The sequence below is a fragment of the Ipomoea nil genome, unplaced genomic scaffold (assembly GCF_001879475.1).
Source record: "Ipomoea nil cultivar Tokyo-kokei standard unplaced genomic scaffold, Asagao_1.1 scaffold3162, whole genome shotgun sequence".
In the NCBI taxonomy this organism is placed as follows: Eukaryota; Viridiplantae; Streptophyta; class Magnoliopsida; order Solanales; family Convolvulaceae; genus Ipomoea; species Ipomoea nil.
The window spans coordinates 357,224-382,596 of NW_017619590.1; the positions used below are offsets into that span (position 1 = coordinate 357,224).

General features: G+C 33.1%; 3 protein-coding genes across 3 annotated transcripts; 2 read left to right on the forward strand and 1 right to left on the reverse strand.

Annotated features, from left to right (window-relative positions):
- Positions 1-17,740: 17,740 nt before the first annotated feature.
- On the forward strand, positions 17,741-18,253 carry LOC109167410 (MADS-box transcription factor PHERES 2-like). Its single transcript, XM_019316427.1, has one exon. It carries the CDS (start codon positions 17,741-17,743, stop codon positions 18,251-18,253), a length of 513 nt encoding a protein of 170 aa, XP_019171972.1.
- A 3,243-nt stretch (positions 18,254-21,496) lies between these two features.
- On the reverse strand, positions 21,497-24,440 carry LOC109167411 (uncharacterized mitochondrial protein AtMg00810-like). Its single transcript, XM_019316428.1, has 4 exons — positions 24,414-24,440; positions 22,807-22,992; positions 22,261-22,356; positions 21,497-22,090 (listed from the first exon to the last, which is right to left on the reverse strand). The coding sequence occupies exons 1-4, from the start codon at positions 24,438-24,440 to the stop codon at positions 21,497-21,499; spliced, it is 903 nt and encodes a 300-aa protein (XP_019171973.1).
- Positions 24,441-24,532: 92 nt separating this feature from the next.
- On the forward strand, positions 24,533-25,000 carry LOC109167412. The gene has a single exon (XM_019316429.1). It carries the CDS (start codon positions 24,533-24,535, stop codon positions 24,998-25,000), a length of 468 nt encoding a protein of 155 aa, XP_019171974.1.
- The last annotated feature ends 373 nt before the right edge of the window (positions 25,001-25,373 follow it).

Sequence of the window (25,373 nt, forward strand, 5' to 3'; positions counted from 1 at the left end):
ATTTAAATTGATGCATTATATTGGGAATAGCCTGGCTAATGCATCTATATATTTTTACGTTGTTTTGTTTTTTTTTTTCTAGTTCAATTAATAATAAAATAAGCTGTCCTATTTATTTTTAAAAAACCTGGGTATAAATTTGAGTTGCAGAAAATCCTTCTCATAATACATAAATATAAAAGATCAAAGTTCATATCCCTTTGCATTCACAAATTTCATTAATCAAAATGACCCAACTCAGGGGGACCAGGGCCTAGCAACTCCCAAAATGAATATGTTTCTCTAATGCTGTAATGCAGTGCATTGCAATGCAAGTGTTTTTATTTGTTATTTAAATTGACAAATTTGAGTTGTACAAAATTGTTCATAAAATACATAATAAATATATCAAATCAAATTACATATCCCTTTGCAGTGATACAAATTATAATAGAAAGATAATAAATAACGTATCTATTGTTTCAAGTATTAAATTACACACAATTAATTCGATTGTCAATTTCTGATGCTCCTAATGAGGATTTCCGTTCTCCATTACAACGGGATTGGGGATTGGAAAAATTTCGGGGAATAGGATCGGGGTAGTGGAAATACCCCACCCCGCTTCGGATTCTTATAACAACAACTACAACAACATTATTATTATTATTATTATTATTATTATTATTATTATTATTATTATTATTATTAATTTTTTTTTTATTATTTTGAAAAATTTTATTATTTTCTTGGGAGTCTTTGCTTTGTTTTCTTTCTCATATATATATATCTGGTAGTGCATGACAAGGAGAAATGCAGGTTTACCACCTGATGTACCATTGAATCCTGAGATTGAATTACACTGAAGGAGGCAAAACGAACGAAGGAGAAAGGAGAAACAAGCGGAAAATGTACGTAGAGATGGCTCATCAAAACAACAATAATGTTGCAACCTCACATTAAAGAATTTGGCAGCACCAAGTTTTCACAATCAAACACTCCTACAAAATTGAGAATGAGTTAATATCCAAAATTGTCCTCGACTATAGTGGTTTTTCTCAATTTCGTCCTACATGACTTTGGTGACCTAATATTGTTCAAGACTTTTGTGTTTCGCTCAATTTAGTCCTTCGTTTGTTATTCCCTCAAATTGGTGTTAAATAAATGGACAATTCAATAATATCAATATTGACCTCTCTTTACTTTCAACATGCGAAGTGAGAAATCCTTCTTTCTTGCACGAATAACACCCAGAATTACTCCCAGACCATGAATCAAATTTTATATTCGCAGGTTTAAGAGTGATTTTGGGAGTAACTTGCAAAAAAAGATGGATTTCGCACTTCACATGTGTATGAGTAAAGAGATGTCAATATTTAAATTACTGAATTGTCTATTTATTTAACAACAAATGGACGGAAAAACAAATGGGGGACTAAATTGTGCAAAAATACAAAAGTTTGAGACTAAATTGAGTAAAAACACAAAACTCTGGGACTATATTAAGTCACCAAAGTCGTTTAGGACAAAATTGAGAAAAACCACTATAGTCGAGGATCATTTTGGGTATTAGAGAATATAATTATGACTTTCTACTACACCTTCACAATAAAGGTGTAATGGAAAGAAAAAGTAAAAAAAAAAAAAAAAAAAAAAAAAAAAAACGGTGGCAATCTAAGTGCATAAGAATACACTACACCTTTAATTAAAAGGTGTATTGAATTCGAAAATAAAAGAATACATGAAAATTTCCGTTGCACCCACTCGAAGGGGGTGCCGCGGAAACTTATATATATATATATATATATATATATATATATATATATATATATATATATATATATATATATATATATATATATATATATTTTGAAAATCGAAAACTTATATATTATAATAATAGCAAAACGTTCCGCGGCAGCCTCTTCGATAGGGTGCCGCGGAACGTTTTATTATTATTATTATTATTATTATTATTATTATTATTATTATTATTATTATTATTATTATTATTATTATTATTATTATTATTATAATATAACCTCCCAACAAAATCCTTAAGTTTCTGCAAATTAAACTTCTCTAGCTTACCAAGATTGTGTGGTCTAATGGTACCCGGAATGGACTTTCATTTGGAAGGTTGTGAGTTTGAGCTTCAGTGGAGGCATTATTTGTTCTTTGTGTTTCAGTAGGTTGAGAAAGTATATGAACAGACACTACATTGTAATAGAGCCAGTAGCATTCAAAAAAAAAAACTTCTCTAGCTTACTGTGCATTCTATTGGGAATTGAGTTGTTTGTTTTTTCCAGTTCAAGGTTCACATCCCTATATATTGTCAAATTAGAGTTGCACAAAATCCTTCTCAAAATACATAAATATAAAAGATAATCAAAGTTTATATCCGTTTTCATTGACACAAATTATAATAGAAAGATAGTTAATGACATATCTATTGTTCCATGTATTAAATTAGACACAATTAATTGCAATGCAAATTTCCCAGGTTCGTCATGAGGATTTCTGTTCTCCATTACAACGAGTATGGGGATGGAGAAATATTCAGAGAACGAGGCCGGGAATATTATTATTATTATTATTATTATTATTATTATTATTATTATTATTATTATTATTATTATTATTATTATTATTATTTACTACTACTATTGTTATTTTTAATTATTATATGGTTGTAGATTGCTTGTATTGTATTTATATATTGGATGTGTTAAGACATTTTATAATTACATATTAATATTCATATTTGCGTTAAAATTATTTAAAGGGATGGGGATCGGGATGCTTGATGCTGCAAACAATAATGCCGACCTGATGAGAATATAATTGTGTTGTATTCAATAATAATGTCGAGTACATGGAGCGAATGTATAGAGATTCTAGATAGAATCCTAGTCTAACACGAATAATATAGTCCTAGTCTAATATGAATAATATAGTCCTAATACTCCCCCTCAAGCAAAAGGTTGGCTAGCCAAAACATTGAGCTTGTCACGGAGAGAGTTAAAACGAAGAGACGATAGAGACTTTGTGAAAATATCCGCTAGTTGATCCTTGGTTGAAATAAAGTGCACTTCTAACTCCTTTTTGGCTACTTCATCGCCAACAAAGTGATAGTCAATCTCAATGTGCTTCGTGCCGGCATGAAACACTAGATTGGCACATAAATAAGTAGCTCCCAAATTATCACACCATAGTTGAGGAGGAGACGCAGGCCAGATGACGATTTCATGTAACAGAGAAACAAGCCATGTAACTTCTGCAGATACATCAGCGAGTCCTTTGTATTATGCTTCAATCGAAGAACGTGTCACAGTCTGTTGCTTCCGACAAACCCAAGATATAAGATTACTGCCCAAGAACAAAACAAAGCCACTAGTAGATTTAGGGTCATTCGGATCGCCAGCCCAATCTGGGCCAGAATAGACGTGAATATCCATAGGTGTAGACCGAGAAATCCGCTGGCCAAGATTCTGGGTGCCTTTGACATACCGCAGGACTCTCTTTAGAGAGGCCCAGTCTGTAGTAGTGGGAGCATGCATATGTTGACACAATAGATTAACATCACAAGATAGATCCGGACGAGTTACCGTAAGAAACTGGAGAGCACCCGCAAGACTCCTGTATTGTGTTGGATGGCATAGGGAACAACCATACTCTGTGATTTTTGCAGAAGAGACAAGCGTGATTACTGGCTTGCAGTCCACCATACCAGCACGTTTGAGAATATCATTCATATACCGTTGTTGGGATAAATGAATACCACCAGATAACGGGACAGTTTTTATTCCCAAGAAGAAAGAAGGCACACCCATATCAAGAACCTTAAACTCAAGTGCTAATTTATGAATAAGAGTAGTAACACGATCTGAGTCAGAACCCTTAATTCAAATGTCATCAACATACACCAAGAAATAAAGACGAATATTGTCACGAGAATAGATAAAAAGAGACACATCCGTCTTAGAAGGCGAGAAGCCCACAGAGACAAGAAAATTATGTAGCGTGGAGCCTGTTTGAGACCGTATAGAGATTTTTTAAGCAAACATACATGATTAGGTAACGACTTATCCTCATAACCAGGTGGTTGTCTCATGTAAACAGTTTTAGCTAGCTCGCCATTTAAAAAGGCGTTGTGAATATCGAACTGGCGAATAGATCACCCACGAGATACGACTAAAGATAAGAGAAGACAAACCGTAGTTGGCTTAACCACAGGACTAAAGGTCTCAAAAAAGTCCTCTCCAGCAACTTGATTAAAACCCTTGGCTACTAACCTTTCTTTATGACGGTCTATTGAACCATATATCGGCTTTCCGTTTGGTTCTGAAAACCCACTTATGACCAACAACATTCATACCTGGTTGAGATGGAACGAGACACCACGTATGATTATGGACCAAAGCATTGAAATCTGCGTCTATTGCATCACGTCACTCAGGAAACTTGACCGCCTGAGAGTAACAGGCAAGATAGTGGAAATAGTGGTTAAGTCAACATGTTGATGCGGGTCGGAGCTGTGAATGTTCAAGCTATGCGATCGAGGAGGCAGAGTAGCACGTCGTGGACGTCCGCGCGGCCTGCCGTGCTGCTCAACATGCTTGTCTGAGACAGTTCGCTCACTCGATGCGGACTGCTCATGACCGTGACTGGCATCACCGCCAGAAGCCGCCATGGGCTCGTGAATCCGCCGAGCGCCATCAGTAACCGTGGTCGAGACATCACTTCCTTGGCCCATCACAATTGGTGCAGTAGCCCACGGTTCGGAACGCGGTGTAGCAACCTGCGAGGCAATAGGAGAAACAAAGTGAAACACAGTCTCATCGAATCGCACGTGGCGACAGATAAAAACCTTGTTTGTGTTAGTGTCTAAACAACGATAGCTACGATAAGACGGAGGATAGACTTGAAAGACACAGGGAGATGAACGAAACTGGAGTATATTGCGATTATAAGGACGTAGGACAGGAAAGCACAACAGCCAAACACTCGCAAGTAAGAGTAGGACGGGGGAGATCGATGTAAATGGAAGTGAGGGGACTCATCAGACAGAACACGAGTAGGAATTTTATTAATTAGATACACATCAGTTTCAAAAGCATAGTCCCAAAAACAAGACGGGACATATGCTTGAGACAGTAAGGACAATCCTATCTCAACAACATGACGATGTCTGCGTTCCACTCGACCATTTTGCTCATGAGTATACGCACAGGATTTCCTGTGGCGAATACCCAGGGAAGAATGAGTGGAACCAAGCTTTTTATATTCTCCCCCAAAATCAGATTGAAAGTAAATAATCTTGCGAGAAAAAGAATGTTCAACGAGTGACCGAAACTTATCAAATATAGCATACAAATCAGATTTAGCACGCATGAAATAATACCATATATAATGAGTTTAATTATCCACAAACAACATAAAATATTTTTAGCCAGACACAGAAAGTAATGGCTCCGAGCCCCAAATATCTAAATAAATTAATTCCAAAGGATGCGTACTAGTAGTTTCGACATGAGTCAAAGGAAAACGAGAGTATTTTCCCAATTGACAAGAGGAACAGACATTGGGAAGATCACTAGAATTAAATGTACCAATAGACGAAGATGTTAAAATTTTACGTAAGACTCGAGAATGAGGATGGCCCAACCACATGTGCCAAACGTAAGAGGATCGCACAGCAACAAACGCAGTAGGGGGTGAGGAGGACGCAGGCCATATGTAGAGACCCCCAGATGCATGTCCCATAAAAAGAACCTTCCTGGTCAAAATGTCGTTCACATAGAAAGAAAGGGGGTGAAACTCAAAGAAAACATTATTGTCTTTTGCAAAACGCTGGACAGACAATAGAGAAGAAAAGAGACCAGGGACATGTAAAACATCATGTAACTTAAAAGACCAAGAATCAGTAGCTAACGAAGCAGAACTAACATTAACAATAGGCAAACCCATACCACTGCCGACTCATAGAGTCTTCGGGCCATCATAACGTCTCACAGAAGTCATCAAAGAAGAATCAGGCATAGCATGATCTGTAGCACCAGTGTCGGTGAACCACTGATGAGGATCGTTGGAATCACCATTATCACCAGAGACAGCCACATTAGCCTGAAAACCCGGAGCCCCTGAATAACGCTGAAAACAGTTGGTTCCCGTGTGACCAAAACAGTTACAAATTTGACAAAGATCATTGTAGCGCTAAAAACAATTGGCTCCCGTGTGACCTAATGTTTACAAATTTGACACTGATCACCAATGCCACGTCGTTGACTAGACCGCTTCTCATACGGTGTATCTTGGTTCGATGCCATCGGCTACTGCTACGAAGCGACGTGGGACATGGATGTTGGAAAGGAAAACCCTAGCTAACTGATACCAGATTTGAATATAATTGTGTTGTATTCAATAATAATGTCTGAAAGTACATGGAGCGAATATATAGAGATGTGAGATAGAATTCTAGTCTAACACGAATAATATAGTCCTAATCTAATATGAATAATATAATCCTAATAGACCTCACCTTAAAGATTCTCCAAACTTCTCTAATGTTGTTTCATGCATTATTTATAGATTTCATGCATTTTAATATATTTTAATTTTATGCTATTTTGTATTTTCCAGTTCAATTGATAAATGATAATAAATTAAGAAATCCTATTTCATATAAACAAAAATAGATCTGGGTATAAATTTGTGTTGCACATGCAAAATCCCTCTCAAAATACATAAATATAAAAAATCAATGTTCATATCCTTTTGCATAGAGCCCTATGCATTGTAAAAAATGGAGTAAAAACATGATATGATTCAACCTCAGATCCATTTAAATGTAGCGGATAACAGCAGGGCTCGAGAATTGATGTGTATTCGAATCATTGGAGCTAGAAATCGTCAATATGCTCATATTGGTGATATTGTTGTTGTTGTTGTTGTTATCAAAGAAGAAGTACCTAATATGCCTCTAGAATGATCTGAAGTAGTCAAAGCGGTAATTTTGTGTTCCTGTAAAGAACTCAAATGTGACAGCCGAATGATAATACGATATGATGACAATGCCACATTTGTTATTGAAAAAGAAGGAAGTCCAAAAGGAACTAGAATATTTGGTGCAATCGCCGGAGAGTTGAGACAATTCAACTTTACTAAAATAGTTTCATTTGCTCCCAAAGTATTATAAAAAGGAAATTGTGATATGTTTCACAGTGTGTAAAAAGAATACAATCCATTCATCTGTCAAAATTTATCAAGTTTTGCTCATATATGTGGCCCTATAAATACCATATCATCTCAGCATGCATAATCACCCACATACACAAGATCAATAAACAATAAAAAACCACAAATCGATCTTGAGCACTTATAATAGCTTCTTCTTCTTTTCTCATTTCCAATCAATCTATATATATCATGGCAAGAAGGAGATTAAGATTGGCATATATTGTGAATCAATCGAGAAGAAAAGCATCCTACTAAAAAAGAAAGAGAGGGGTGGTCAAAAAACTTAATGATCTCACCGTTCTTTGCAGTGCGGATGCTGCCATGATAATGTATAGCTCGTTTGAGCAGGGGCCAGTGATATGGCCTACTGTTGAAAGGGTTCAAGAGCTGATTGCTAGGTTCATGCAGTTGCCAGACGTGCAACAAACCCGGCGAATGATGAGTCAGGACAGCTTTGTTGCGCAAATTCTTGAAAAGTTGGGCACTTAGCTTCTTAAATTGAAGAAAGAGAACAGGGAGAAGGAAATGAATGCAGTGATGCATCAGATTTTTCGCGGAGAACAGATAGTTGATTATATGAGTTCCGTAGATTTAAACGACCTGGGTTAGGTTTTAAACACGAATATCGCTGAAAGTGTTATGAGGTTGGTAAAAGATTCCCCAACTCTGGCTCTTCCTTCCGTTGTTGCTGCAGCAGATGTGTTTTCTGGGCAAAGCTATCAAAGCATGGTGGGTATGCAAACTGCCAATCTTAATCCTGCCTGGAATTGGGCTTTCAGTAATCAAAATGACCCAACTCAGGGGGGCCAGGGCCTAGCACTTCTCAACAAAATCCATAAGTCGTTTCTGCAAACTTCTCAGTGTTCATAACTACTGTTAATGCAAGTGTTTTTGTTTGTTATTTAAATTGATGCATTATATTAGGAATAGCCTGGCCTAATGCATCTATATGTTTTTATGTTGTTTTGTTTTTTTTTTTTTTTTCTAGTTCAATTAATAATAAAATAAGGTGTCCTATTTCTTTAAAAAAAACCTGGGTATAAATTTCAGTTTCAGAATATCCTTCTCATAATACATAAATATAAAAGATCAAAGTTCATATCCCTATGCATTGACAAATTTGAGTTGCACAAAATCGTTCTTAAAATACATAATAAATATATCAAATCAAATTACATATCCCTTTGCAGTGATACAAATTATAATAGAAAGATAATAAATAACATATCTATTGTTTCAAGTATTAAATTACACACAATTAAATGGAATGTCAATTTCACATGTTCCATATGAGGATTTCCGTTCTCCATTACAACGGGATTGGGGATGTGAAAATTTTAGGGGAACAGGACCGGATTTTGAACTCAATTTTTTTATTTTTCTTTGGAGTCTTTGCTTTGATTTCTTTCTCATATATATTTCTGGTAGTGCATGACAAGGAGAAATGGAGGTTTACCACATGATGTACCATTGAATCCTGAGATTGAATTACAGTGCAGGAGGCAAAACGCACGAAGTAGAAAGGAGAAACAAGCGGAAAATGTAGAGATAGCTCACATTAAAGAATTTGTCAGCACCAAGTTTTCACAATCAACCACTCCTACAAAATTGAGAATATAATTATGACTTTCCAATACACCTCCATAATAAAGGTGTAATGGAAAGATTAAAAAAAAAAGAAAAAAAAAAACGGTGGCAATCATGTAATTAAGAGCATATGAATACACTACTTCTTTAATTAAAAGGTGTAGTCGATTGGAAAATAAAAGAATACGAGAAAATTTCCGTGGCACCCCAATAAAAGAATACGAGAAAATTTCCGTGGCATCCACTAGAAGGGGGTGCCGCGGAAACTTGTATATATATATATATATATATATATATATATATATATATATATATATATATATATATATATATATATATATATATATTTGAAAATTGAAAACTTATATATATTATTATAATAACAAAACGTTCCGGGACACCCTCTTGGTTAGGGTGTTGCGGAACGTTTTCTTATTATTATTATTATTATTATTATTATTATTATTATTATTATTATTATTATTATACTTTTCGCGGCACTGCTACCCGACAGGGTGCCGCGGAAATTATATATTATAATAATAATATAACATTCCACGGCTCCCACCCCTGAGGGCGCCGCAGAAAATCACTAAAAAAATCCCCGCCAAGGGGGTGCCGCGGAAACTTATATATATATATATATATATATATATATATATATATATATATATATATATATATATATATATATATATATATATATATATATATTTGAAAATTGAAAACTTATATATTATAATAATAACAAAACGTTCCGGGACACCCTCTTGGTTAGGGTGTTGCGGAACGTTTTATTATTATTATTATTATTATTATTATTTTTATTATTATAATACTTTTCGCGGCACTGCTCCCCGACAGGGTGCCGCGGAAGTTATATATTATAATAATAATATAACATTCCACGGCTCCCACCCCTGAGGGTGCCGCAAAAAATCACTAAAAAAAAAAAAAAAAAAAAACCCTCCTCCGTCTGCGTGCCTCGCCTCTATTCGCCACGCCTCCGTTCGCCTTGCCTCGCCTCCGTCCGGCTCCCACCCCGCCAAGTTTTTCATTCGAAAATAGAAAATATATTCATGAGCATATATTAATCATATTATCTTATAAGTTATAAAATATATGTCAAATCCAATTGTTTTTTATTCTTTTAGCTACACAAATTATCTTGACAAATGACAATGCTTATGATATTCATTCATATTTAGTTTGTGTTTGTCCCGGGGAGTTAAAAGTCTAAAAGGGTTGGGGTTGAATAGACTTTTAAATTTTAACTTATTATTTGGTGTTAAAGCCACTAGCATCAAATTTTTGGCGCCGTTGTCGGGGAGATTAGTAGATTGGTTCAAACAGTTGCATGACTTTCTTATTTTTGTGGGTTTCTAGTCTTCTAAAACTGATGTTCTAGATCTAAATTATAACCGTAAACTATTAATTCGATTGCTTTAGTATCCGGTTCAATTCAAACCGAACCATGATCATCCCTACGTATACGCAATAATTTGTTGGAGTAGTAAAATAAATAAAATGTTTACTTTAAGGGTATAAATGTCAATTTAATATATCAGGGGGGAAAAACACCACTTTTAGAATAATTGAGGGGGCTAATGTGCTTACCTAAATAATTGAAGGGGAAAAAGTGCTATAAGTATATAACTCAGGGGTAAAAAGTGCCATTTTTCCTTATTACAATTATTATTATTACTATTATTATTATTATTATTATTATTATTATTATTATTATTATTATTATTATTATTATTATTATTATTAAATACTAGTAATTCACCCACGCGATGCACGAGAAAAAATTATGTTAATATAAATATAAATAAAAAATAGAAAAACTAAAATATTTTAAATTGTTTAATATAATAATATTTTTGAGCTTCCATTGGTCAAGTATTTTTTTTTTATAGAATACAAAATTAGAATTATAATTATAATTAAAATTAAAATTTTGTATGGTTAATATAATCTCTAATTATGTACATATTCAAATAAACTTATAGAGAGAATTTACATAACTACATTGATTTATTCATAATTGTATTTCATCTATATTATAATTTTCACAATACGAATAATAACTAAGATAATTACATTTGGAAAGCAAATTTCAAATTTTGTATGAGTAAATTTAAACTCTAATTGAACACATTTTTTATATGATTATATAATATATAGCTATTTTATTTTTCAAAAGTATATTTTTTATATGATTATAATATATATATATATATATATATATATATATATATATATATATATATATATATATATATATATATATATATATATATATATATAGCTATTTTATTTTTCAAATGTTGTGTTATTTTTTTTATTTTTTATTTTAATAATAAAGGATGTTGTGGCATTAATTTTAACATTAATTACTTCCCAAACCGTATAGCTTTATTATAGTTAAGATATGTATATCCTTAGGTCATTTTACATGTTAATCTAAACAGCTAATTGTTTCAAATATCTGTTTACCAATCGTTGATATAATTTGCTGGTCAAATCCGCAATCCGCTAACGCTAACCGCTAACTGCTGATTGTCAAACAAGGACATTGCAAGATAGTTCTCACTTTAATTTGTTGTGTGATTTGAATATTCTCTTTGTCAACAAATCCTTCAAGTAGTTAATATGATTGGTTTTATTAATTATATATATATTTTTTAATTTTTTCATGGTATTAATAAAATACTTGGTAAATAAATATATAGCATTATTTCGTATTATAACTTTGATATTTAATTAAAAAATAGTGCACAATAAAGATAATAGGCAATGTAGTGAATATAATCAATTGATGAATTTGAATGTAAAGAATTTTTTCATTGGAGAAATATAAAGACAATGTAACTAATAAAATTATTTCTCTTAATTAATTTATTGATAATGAATAATTTTTTTAATAAAGACATTGTAGAGCTAATGCAGCGAATATAATCAATTGATGAATTTGAATGTAAAGAAATTCTATGGTAGAGAAAAATAAAGATAATATAACTAATGAAATTATTTCTCTTATTTAATTTATTGATAATGAATAATTTTTTTGAAATATCTTGACTAATCCGTAGAAGAGGACCAATTGGTAGTATATGTTTAACAATTATGCAAATTCTGATTCGGATGAAGTTTGAACCTAAGTCCTTTAATTTGTTGGAAATTTATATAGTAATGGAGATTAATGTTTCAGATGAACTACCATGAAAGCTTAAATAATATTTGGAGTTGTGGAGTAATAAATATTATTTTAATTTGGTAGAAAGTTAATTAAAATACTGGGAGAAATTTATATAGCTATATGCTTGTGATATATAGCTATAAGCTTGAGATATATAGCTAATATGCTTGAGAGTAAATAGCTTATATGCTTGAGAGTATATAGCTATATGCTTGTGATATATAGCTAATATGCTTGAGAGTTATAGCTAATATGCTTGAGAGTATTAATGCATGTTTGGATATTTTCATGCGTAAGATTTTGGGGCATTTTGAAGCTATATGCTTCAAAACTACACTTAACATGCTTGAAATATGCTCTTCTAAATTTTGAAGCTATATGTTTCAAAGTTACACTTAACATGCTTGGTATATGTAGCTGTATGCTTGGGATTATTGAACTATATATATGTATATTATTTATATTTATCCTTTGCATGTTTCCATGCGTAAGGAATATATAAATATATATATGTATATAATTTTGCATACAGTTACTGGCTCAATATATATTAATTTCTCCAGTGATAGATATATCAATCAGGATATATCTTATCTTATGGAAGTTGAGTTTTAAATTACAGCAACTTCCATGTAATTTCTCCAAATAGATATATTTTTCATCTATAAATATTTTGGAGAAACATCTGAAAGGGACAGGCAGTTTACAGGCAATTTACAGGCAATCAATTTGCAGGAAATCAAGATACTTCACAGTCCTACAGTTCTACAGGAAATTCTCAAACAAAGCAACTTGAGAATTTCATTCATCTTCTTGTATCCCATAAGATTAAATCTTGAACCTTGTTGCTTTTATAGAGGGAGATTTAAAGCTTATAGGAAAGTGATTACATGCCTAAAGATATCAAATGATCCAGTTTTGTTCCCTGTTGTATTCTGTATTATTGTTGTATCTCGAATGTATTACAGATTACAAGCACTTTTTCCAACATAATTTGTTATAGAAATTAATGAGTATGTTATATAATAATAAATAGTTAATGGAATATTCCATTTCTAAAGTTCATACTAACAGAATGCAGTGTTATTTAAGAGAAGAAAATAATATAATAGAGGTTAAATAAGGAAAATCATAAAAAAAATACTAAAATAAAATAATATGAACCATTCATTTCAACAAACAATGACACCAATATTTTTTTAGTTTACTCCCGTTAAGGGCCTATCTTTTATTATATTTGTAGATTTGTCGATGTTAATACCAGGAAATAATATAGTAAAGAATTTTTAAATTAAAATATATAAAATTATAAATAAGCTTACAAGTATTCATCTCACCTATCTCCCCGCACATTCTTCCACTAACAAAACTTACCTATTCCTATGCATTATATTTTTAATGAATTGGCTTACCTATGACATGCTATGAAAGGAATACACTTAATTACCAACTACCGAAAAAAGATTAATAAAGTTGTGTAACGTCAATATGTTAATATTATGAAGTATATTAAAGAGGGATTATTGGATAACGGTAAATATAGAAATCACTTTATAATTAAATAGAAAATACAATCACTAAAATAACAATAATAAGTAATATAAATAATATTATATAAAATTTTGGTAACAAGGTGTAACATTACCGTAAAAAAAATATTATTTAAATCCAAACATTGCATTAAAATATTTATATTTATTATTTGTCAAGAATTGACCTACCTACCACATGTCATAAAAGGAATACATTTAATAATAACCAAGTATAAAAAATTTTTGAAAATAAGTAATTACACGTCAAGATGATAATATTATGAAGTAAATTTAAAATGAGAACATCGCATGCATCACTCTTAATATAGAACTCGATCTCCTAATAATTAAAAAGGAAAAATTCAATAAAATAACCATAATAAGTTATATAATGTATATTATGAAAAAAATATTCGTGACAGGGTGTAAAAGTACTGTGAAAAGAATACAATCCATTCATCTGTCAAAAATTTATCCAGTTTTGCTCATATATGTGGCCCAATAAATATCATATCATCTCAGCATGCATAATCACCAACATACACAAGATCAATAAAGAATAAAAAACCACAAACCGATCTTGAGCACTTATAATAGCTTCTTCTTCTTTTCTCATTTCCAATCAATCTATATATATCATGGCAAGAAGGAGATTAAGATTGGCATATATTGTGAATCAATCGAGAAGAAAAGCATCCTACTAAAAAAGAAAGAGAGGGGTGGTCAAAAAGCTTAATGAGCTCACCGTTCTTTGCAGTGCGGATGCTGCCATGATAATGTATAGCTCGTTTGCATTGAGCCCTTTGCATTATAAAAAATAGAGTAAAAACATGATATGATTCAACCTCAGACCCATTAAAATATAGCGTGTAACAGCGGGGCTCGAGAATTATTATGTATTCGAATCGTTGGAGCTAGAAATCGTCGATATGCTCATATTGGTGATATTGTTGTTGTTGATGTTGTTATCAAAGAAGCAGTACCTAATATGCCTCTAGAATGATCTGAAGTAGTTAGAGCGGTAATTTTGCGTACCTGTAAAGAACTCAAACGTGACAGCCGAATGATAATACGATATGATGACAATGTCACATTTGTTATTGATAAAGAAGGAAATACAAAGAACTAGAATTTTTGGTGCAATCGCCGGAGAGTTGAGACAATTCAATTTTACTAAAATAGTTTCATTAGCTCCCAAAGTATTATAAAAGGAAATTGTGATATGTTTCTAGTGGAGTATTCGAAAGAACGGTATTAGAAAAGTAAATTGTGATATGTTTGTAGGTGAGTATTTGAAAAAAAATAGATTCAAAATTGAATAGAATGTGTCTCACTCATATAACTTTCTTGAAAAATAGAATTCATAGACAAATAAGTAAAAAAAAAAAATTAAAAATGTTAATAGTATCCAAATTTTTTGCCACAATAATTATGGTTCATAATGGGTAGGGACACTTACTGAGATAATCACATCTATACGAAATGCTGATATGGATCGAAATAGAGTGACTCGAATAGCATCCACCAATATTACCGAAAATATTGTAGGAATACTTTTACGAGAAGATTTTATTGAAAACGTGAGAAAGCAACGAGAAAAAAAAAACAAAAAAAAATTATTTTAACCCTGCGACATAGATGGAATAGGAAAACACCGTATAGAAATATTTAAAATTTAAAACGGATCAGTCGACCCGGTTTACGAATCTATTTTAACTATCCACAAATCCCTAAAATTTTTGTGGGATGGGAGTTGTAATTCTTTCTACTTCGCGAGGTATAATGACAGACCGAGAGGCTCAACTAGAAAGAATCAGGGGAGAAATTTTGTGTTATATATATATGATAATATTTTGATTAGAATATAAAAATTGGATCAAAAACTTCTTGTTTGTAAAATTTGGAAAAGCAAAAAAAATGGGGGAGTTATTGAATACCTGGGATGAAAGGACAAAAATGAATTCCTAAGGGTTTCATTATGAATCGCTTCCAAATAGTATATTCCATCTTTATTTATGGAATGAAGATCTGATTCTAAGTTCTGTTTCGGAAAACATCCAACGTATAGGTAGTTTATATAGATACCGCCATTAAGTCAAATTTGATGTAAGTTCTTATGATTCAACCAAAGTGTGTATAATTTATCAACTACGCAATGCCACAAAGATTTGAAGGATTCGTTTTTCAACTTTAACAAACATGTCTTTCATGGAAATATATTCGAGACGCAAAATATCAAGATACATTTTTTTTAAAAAGTTAGATTTCAAATGAAGGTAAGGAATGGGAAATATGAAAATAAGAGTTACTGTTCCTAAAATTTGTGAAAAATCTCGACTAATCCGTAGAAGAGGACTAATTGGTAGTATATGTTTTAACAATTATGCTAATTATTATTGGGATGAACTTTGAACCTAAGACCTTTAATTTGTTATAGAAATTAATGAGTATGTTATATAATAATAAATAGTTAATGGAATATTCCGTTTCTAAAGTTCATACTAACAGAATGCAGTGTTATTTAATAGAAAAAAATAATATAATAGAGGTTAAATAAGGAAAATCATAAAAATAAAATACTAAAATCAAATAATATAAACCATTCATTTCAACAAACAATGACACCAATATTTTTTTAATTTGCTCCCGTCAAGGGCCTAACTTTAGTAACTCTTATTATATTTGACGATTTGTCGATGTTAGTACCAGGAAATAATATAGTAAAGAATTTTTAAATTAAAATATATAAAATTATAAATAAGCTTACAAGTATTCATCTCATCTATCTCCATGCACATTCTTCCACTAACAAAACTTACATATGCCTATGCATTATATTTTTCATGAATTGGCATACCTATGACATGCTATGAAAAGAATACACTTAATTACCAACTACCGAAAAAAGACTAATAAAGTTGTGTAACGTCAATATGTTAATAATATGAAGTATATTAAAGAGGGATTATTGGATAATAGTAAATATAGAAATTACTTTATAATTAAATAGAAAATACAATCAATAAAATAACAATAATAAGTAATACAAATAATATTATATAAAATTTTTGTAAAAAGGTGTAACATTACCGTTAAAAAAAAAATATAAACTAAATTATCTGTTAAAAACATATCCAATTTTCTTTATATCTCTTATAACATTTTCAAATTTATTTATGCAAAAAAAAAAATAAAACAATATAATTACAGAATTAAACTGAAATGGCAATTATATTTGATAGAGAAATTATCTTTTTTTTTTTTTCTGTTTAATATGGAAAACTCATTCAAAAAGCGATGAATATAACTAAAGACATTCAAATTTTACCTAATAGCAACAATTTAAAATAATAATAATTTTAGGAAATTACAATTCAATATCTCCCTTTGTGAGATATTCTACTCTACTATTTATAAGAAGATAATAACATTAAAGGGATATTCTTAGTTTTCATTGTTTCCCATGAATTGCCCAACCTCATAAGGAATTACTCAAAGAAATAAATTTGTTTTTTTTTAGCTTCCAAATTTATATTCTAATGTTTAAATCCAAACATTGCATTAAAATATTTATATTTATTATTTGTCAAGAATTGACCTAGCTACCACATGTCATAAAAGGAATACATTTAATAATCACCAAGTATAAAAAAAAAAATTTGAAAATAAGTAATTACAGGTCAAGATGATAATATTAAGAAGTAAATTTAAAATGAGAACATCCCATGCATCACTCTTAATATAGAAGTCAATCTCCAAATCACTAAAAAGGAAAAATTCAATAAAATAACCATAATAAGTTGTATAATGTATATTAGGAAAAAATATTCGTGACAGGGTGTAAAATTAATGTAAAAAGAATACAATCCATTCATCTGTCAAAAATTTATCCAGTTTTGCTCATATATGTGGCCCTATAAATACCATATCATCTCAGCACGCATAATCACCCACATACACAAGATCAATAAAGAATAAAAAACCACAAATCGATCTTGAGCACTTATAATAGCTTCTTCTTCTTTTCTCATTTCCAATCAATCTATATATATATATATATATCATGGCAAGAAGGAGATTAAGATTGGCATATATTGTGAATCAATCGAAAAGAAAAGCATCCTACCAAAAAAGAAAGAAAGGGGTGGTCAAAAAACTTAATGAGCTCACCGTTCTTTGCAGTGCGGATGTTGCCATGATAATGTATAGCTCGTTTGAGCAGGGGCCAGTGATATGGCCTACTGTTGAAAGGGTTCAAGAGCTGATTGCTAGGTTCATGCAGTTGCCGGACGTGCAACAAACCCGGCGAATGATGAGCCAGGACAGCTTTGTTGCGCAAATGCTTGAAAAGTTGGGCACTCAACTTCTAAAATTGAAGCAAGAGAACAGGGAGAAGGAAATGAATGCAGTGATGCATCAGATTTTTCGCGGAGAACAGATAGCTGATTATCTGAGTTCCGTAGATTTAAACGACCTGGGTTGGGTTTTAAACACGAATATCGCTGAAAGTGTTATGAGGTTGGTAAGAGATTCCCCAACTCTGGCTCCTCCTTCAGTTGTTGCTCCAGCAGATGTGTTTTCTGGGCAAAGCTATCAAAGCATGGTGGGTATGCAAACTGCCAATCTTAATCCTGCCCGGAATTGGGCTTTCAGTAATCAAAATGACCCAACTCAGGGGGGTGCCGGGCCTAGCACTTCTCAACAAAATCCTTAAGTCGTTTCTGCAAACTTCTCAGTGTTCATAACTACTCTTAATGCAAGCGTTTTTGTTTGTTATTTAAATTGATGCATTATATTGGGAATAGCCTGGCTAATGCATCTATATATTTTTATGTTATTTTGTTTTTTTTTTCTAGTTCAATTAATAATAAAATAAGCTGTCCTATTTATTTTAAAAAAAACTGGGTATAAATTTGAGTTGCAGAAAATCCTTCTCAGAATACATAAATATAAAAGATCAAAGTTCATATCCCTTTGCATTCACAAATTTCATTAATCAAAATGACCCAACTCAGGGGACCAGGGCCTAGCAACTCCCAAAATGGATATGTTTCTCTAATGCTGTAATGCAGTGCATTGCAATGCAAGTGTTTTTATTTGTTATTTAAATTGACAAATTTGAGTTGTACAAAATTGTTCATAAAATACATAATAAATATATCAAATCAAATTACATATCCCTTTGCAGTGATACAAATTATAATAGAAAGATAATAATTAACATATCTATTGTTTCAAGTATTAAATTACACACAATTAATTGGATTGTCAATTTCTGATGCTCCTAATGAGGATTTCCGTTCTCCATTACAACGGGATTGGGGATGGGAAAAATTTCGGGGAATAGGATCGGGGTACTGGAAATACCCCACCCCGCTTCGGATTCTTATAACAACAACTACAACAACATTATTATTATTATTATTATTATTATTATTATTATTATTATTGTTATTATTATTATTATTATTATTATTATTATTATTTTTATTTTTATTATTATTATTATTTTGAAAAATTTTATTATTTTCTTGGGAGTCTTTGCTTTGTTTTCTTTCTCATATATATATCTGGTAGTGCATGACAAGGAGAAATGCAAGTTTACCACCTGAAGTACCATTGAATCCTGAGATTGAATTACACTGAAGGAGGCAAAACGAACGAAGGAGAAAGGAGAAACAAGCGGAAAATGTACGTAGAGATGGCTCATCAAAACAACAATAATGTTGCAACCTCACATTAAAGAATTTGGCAGCACCAAGTTTTCACAATCAAACACTCCTACAAAATTGAGAATGAGTTAATATCCAAATTTGTCATCGACTATAGTGGTTTTTCTCAATTTCGTCCTACATGACTTTGGTTACCTAATATTGTCCAAGACTTTTGTGTTTCGCTCAATTTAGTCCTTCGTTTGTTATTCCCTCAAATTGGTGTTAAATAAATGGACAATTCAATAATATCAATATTGACCTCTCTTTACTTTCAACATGCGAAGTGAGAAATCCTTCTTTCTTGCACGAATTACACCCAGAATTACTCCCAGACCTATGAATCAAATTTTATATTCGCTGGTTTAAGAGTGATTTTGGGAGTAACTTGCAAAAAAAGATGGATTTCGCACTTCACATGTCTATGAGTAAAGAGATGTCAATATTAAAATAACTGAATTGTCTATTTATTTAACAACAAATGGACGGAAAAACAAATGGGGGACTAAATTGAGCAAAAATACAAAATTTTGAGACTAAATTGAGTAAAAAACACAAAACTCTGGGACTATATTAAGTCACCAAAGTCGTTTAGGACAAAATTGAGAAAAACCACTATAGTCGAGGATCATTTTGGGTATTAGAGAATATAATTATGACTTTCTACTACACCTTCACAATAAAGGTGTAATGGAAAGAAAAAGTAAAAAAAAAAAAAAAAGCGGTGGCATTCTAAGTGCATAAGAACACACTACACCTTTAATTAAAAGGTGTATTGAATTCGAAAATAAAAGGATACATGAAAATTTCCGTTGCACCCACTCGAAGGGGGTGCCGCGGAAACTTTTATATATATATATATATATATATATATATATATATATATATTTTGAAAATCGAAAACTTATATATTATAATAATAGCAAAACGTTCCGCGGCAGCCTCTTCGATAGGGTGCCGCGGAACGTTTTATTATTATTATTATTATTATTATTATTATTATTATTATTATTATTATTTTTATTATAATATAACCTCCCAACAAAATCCTTAAGTTTCTGCAAATTAAACTTCTCTAGCTTACCAAGATTGTGTGGTCTAATGGTACCCGGAATGGACTTTCATTTGGAAGGTTGTGAGTTCGAGTTTCAGTGGAGGCGTTATTTGTTCTTTGTGTTTCAGTGGGTTGAGAAAGTATATGAACAGACACTACATTGTAATAGAGCCAGTAGCATTTTCTCTAGATTACTGTGCATTCTATTGGGAATTGAGTGTTCAAGGTTCACATCCCTATATATTGTCAAATTTGAGTTGCACAAAATCCTTCTCAAAATACATAAATATAAAAGATAATCAAAGTTTATATCCGTTTTCATTGACACAAATTATAATAGAAAGATAGTTAATAACATATCTATTGTTCCATGTATTAAATTAGACGCAATTAATTGCAATGCAAATTTCCCAGGTTCGTCATGAGGATTTCTGTTCTCCATTACAACGAGTATGGGGATGGGGAAATATTCAGAGAACGAGGCCGGAAATATTATTATTATTATTATTATTATTATTATTATTATTATTATTATTATTATTATTTACTAGTATTGTTATTATTAATTATTATATGGTTGTAGATTGCTTGTATTGTATTTATATATTGGATGTGTTAAGACATTTTATAATTACATATTAATATTCATATTTGCGTTAAAATTATTTAAAGGGATGGGGATCGGGATGCTTGATGCTGCAAACAATAATGCCGACCTGATGATAATATAATTGTGTTGTATTCAATAATAATGTCGAGTACATGGAGCGAATGTATAGAGATTCTAGATTGAATCCTAGTCTAACACGAATAATATAGTCCTAGTCTAATATGAATAATATAGTCCTAATACTCTCCCTCAAGCAAAAGGTTGGCTAGCCAAAACATTGAGCTTGTCACGGAGAGAGTTAAAACGAAGAGACGATAGAGACTCTGTGAAAATATCCGCTACTTGATCCTTGGTTGAAATAAAGTGCACTTCTAACTCCTTTTTGGCTACTTCATCGCCAACAAAGTGATAGTCAATCTCAATGTGCTTCGTGCCGGCATGAAACACTAGATTGGCACATAAATAAGTAGCTCCCAAATTATCACACCATAGTTGAGGAGGAGATGCAGGCCAGATGACGATTTCATGTAACAGAGAAACAAGCCATGTAACTTCTGCAGATACATCAGCGAGTCCTTTGTATTATGCTTCAGTCGAAGAACGTGCCACAGTCCGTTGCTTCCGACAAACCCAAGATATAAGATTACTGCCCAAGAACACAACAAAGCCACTAGTAGATTTAGGGTCATTCGGATCGCTAGCCCAATCTGGGCCAGAATAGGCGTGAATATCCATAGGTGTAGACCGAGAAATCCGCAGTCCAAGATTGTGGGTGCCTTTGACATACCGCAGGACTCGCTTTAGAGAGGCCCAGTCTGTAGTAGTGGGAGCATGCATATGTTGACACAATAGATTAACATCACAAGATAGATCCGGACGAGTTACCGTAAGAAACTGGAGAGCACCCGCAAGACTCCTGTATTGTGTTGGATGGCATAGGGAACAACCATACTTTGTGATTTTTGCAGAAGAGACAAGCGTGATTACTGGCTTGCAGTCCACCATACCAGCACGTTTGAGAATATCATTCATATACCGTTGTTGGGATAAATGCATACCACCAAATAACGGGAAATTTTTTATTCCCAAGAAGAAAGAAGGCACACCCATATCAAGAACCTTAAACTCAAGTGCTAATTTATGAATAAGAGTAGTAACACGATCTGAGTCAGAACCCTTAATTCAAATGTCATCAACATACACCAAGAAATAAAGACGAATATTGTCACGAGAATAGATAAAAAGAGACACATCCGTCTTAGAAGGCGAGAAGCCCACAGAGACAAGAAAATTATGTAGCGTGGAGCCTGTTTGAGACCGTATAGAGATTTTTTAAGCAAACATACATGATTAGGTAACGACTTATCCTCATAACCAGGTGGTTGTCTCATGTAAACAGTTTTAGCTAGCTCGCCATTTAAAAAGGCGTTGTGAATATCGAACTGGCGAATAGATCACCCACGAGATACGACTAAAGATAAGAGAAGACGAACCGTAGTTGGCTTAACCACAGGACTAAAGGTCTAAAAAAAGTCCTCTCCAGCAACTTGATTAAAACCCTTGGCTACTAACCTTTCTTTATGACGGTCTATTAAACCATATATCGGCCTTCCGTTTGGTTCTTAAAACCCACTTATGACCAACAACATTCATACCTGGTTGAGATGGAACGAGACGGCACGTATGATTATGGACCAAAGCATTGAAATCTGCGTCTATTGCATCACGTCACTCAGGAAACTTGACCGCCTGAGAGTAACAGGCAATATAGTGGAAATAGTGGTTAAGGCAACATGTTGATGCGGGTCGGAGCTGTGAATGTTCAAGCTATGCGATCGAGGAGGCGGAGTAGCACGTCGTGGACGTCCGCGCGGCCTGCCGTGCTGCTCAACATGCTTGTCTGAGACAGTCCGCTCACTCGATGCGGACTGCTCATGACCGTGACTGGCATCACCGCCAGAAGCCGCCATGGGCTCGTGAATCCGCCGAGTGCCATCAGTAACCGTGGTCGAGACATCACTTCCTTGGCCCATCACAATTGGTGCAGTAGCCCACGGTTCGGAACGCGGTGTAGCAACCTGCGAGGCAATAGGAGAAACAAAGTGAAACACAGTCTCATCGAATCGCACGTGGCGACAGATAAAAACCTTGTTTGTGTTAGTGTCTAAACAACGATAGCTACGATAAGACAGAGGATATACTTGAAAGACACAGGGAGATGAACGAAACTGGAGTTTATTGCGATTATAAGGACGTAGGACAGGAAAGCACAACAGCCAAACACTCGCAAGTAAGAGTAGGACGGGGGAGATCGATGTAAATGGAAGTGAGGGGACTCATCAGACAGAACACGAGTAGGAATTTTATTAATTAGATACACAGCAGTTTCAAAAGCATAGTCCCAAAAACAAGACGGGACATGCTTGAGACAGTAAGGACAATCCTATCTCAACAACATGACGATGTCTGCGTTCCACTCGACCATTTTGCTCATGAGTATACGCACAGGATTTCCTGTGGCGAATACCCAGGGAAGAATGAGTGGAACCAAGCTTTTTATATTCTCCCCCAAAATCAGATTGAAAGTAAATAATCTTGCGAGAAAAAGAATGTTCAACGAGTGACCGAAACTTATCAAATATAGCATACAAATCAGATTTAGCACGCATGAAATAATACCATATATAATAAGTTTAATCATCCACAAACAACATAAAATATTTTTAGCCAGACACAGAAAGTAATGGCTCCGAGCCCCAAATATCTAAATAAATTAATTCCAAAGGATGCGTACTAGTAGTTTCGACATGAGTCAAAGGAAAACGAGAGTATTTTCCCAATTGACAAGAGGAACAGCCATTGGGAAGATCACTAGAATTAAATGTACCAATAGACGAAGATGTTAAAATTTTACGTAAGACTCGAGAATGAGGATGCCCCAACCACATGTGCCAAACGTAAGAGGATCGCAGAGCAACAAACGCAGCAGGAGGTGAGGAGGACGCAGGCCATATGTAAAGACCCCCAGATGCATGTCCCATAAAAAGAACCTTCCTGGTCAAAATGTCGTTCACATAGAAAGAAAGGGGGTGAAACTCAAAGAAAACATTATTGTCTTTTGCAAAACGCTGGACAGACAATAGGGAAGAAAAGAGACCAGGGACATGTAAAACATCATGTAACTTAAAAGACCTAGAATCAGTAGCTAACGAAGCAGAACTAACATTATCCAGTTTTGCTCATATATGTGGCCCTATAAATACCATATCATCTCAGCATGCATAATCACCCACATACACAAGATCAATAAAGAATAAAAAACCACAAATCGATCTTGAGCACTTATAATAGCTTCTTCTTCTTTTCTCATTTTCAATCAATCTATATATATCATGGCAAGAAGGAGATTAAGATTGGCATATATTGTGAATCAATCGAAAAGAAAAGCATCCTACCAAAAAAGAAAGAGAGGGGTGGTCAAAAAACTTAATGATCTCACCGTTCTTTGCAGTGCGGATGCTGCCATGATAATGTATAGCTCGTTTGAGCAGGGGCCAGTGATATGGCCTACTGTTATGGCCTACTGTTGAAAGGGTTCAAGAGCTGATTGCTAGGTTCATGCAGTTGCCGGACGTGCAACAAACCCGGCGAATGATGTGCCAGGACAGCTTTGTTGCGCAAATTCTTGAAAAGTTGGGCACTCAGCTTCTTAAATTGATGAAAGAGAACAGGGAGAAGGAAATGAATGCAGTGATGCATCAGATTTTTCGCGGAGAACAAATAGTTGATTATCTGAGTTCCGTAGATTTAAATGACCTGGGTTGGGTTTTAAACACGAATATCGCTGAAAGTGTTATGAGGTTGGTAAGAGATTCCCCAACTCTGGCTCTTCCTTCCGTTGTTGCTGCAGCAGATGTGTTTTCTGGGCAAAGCTATCAAAGCATGGTGGGTATGCAAACTGCCAATCTTAATCCTGCCCGGAATTGGGCTTTCAGTAATCAAAATGACCCAACTCAGGGGGGCCAGGGCCTAGCACTTCTCAACAAAATCCTTAAGTCGTTTCTGCAAACTTCTCAGTGTTCATAACCACTCTTAATGCAAGTGTTTTTGTTTGTTATTTAAATTGATGCATTATATTAGGAATAGCCTGGCCTAATGCATCTATATGTTTTTATGTTGTTTTGTTTTTTTTTTTCTAGTTCAATTAATAATAAAATAAGGTGTCCTATTTCTTTTAAAAAAAAACTGGGTATAAATTTCAGTTTCAGAAAATCCTTCTCATAATACATAAATATAAAAGATCAAAGTTCATATCCCTATGCATTGACAAATTTGAGTTGCACAAAATCGTTCTTAAAATACATAATAAATATATCAAATCAAATTACATATCCCTTTGCAGTGATACAAATTATAATAGAAAGATAATAAATAACATATCTATTGTTTCAAGTATTAA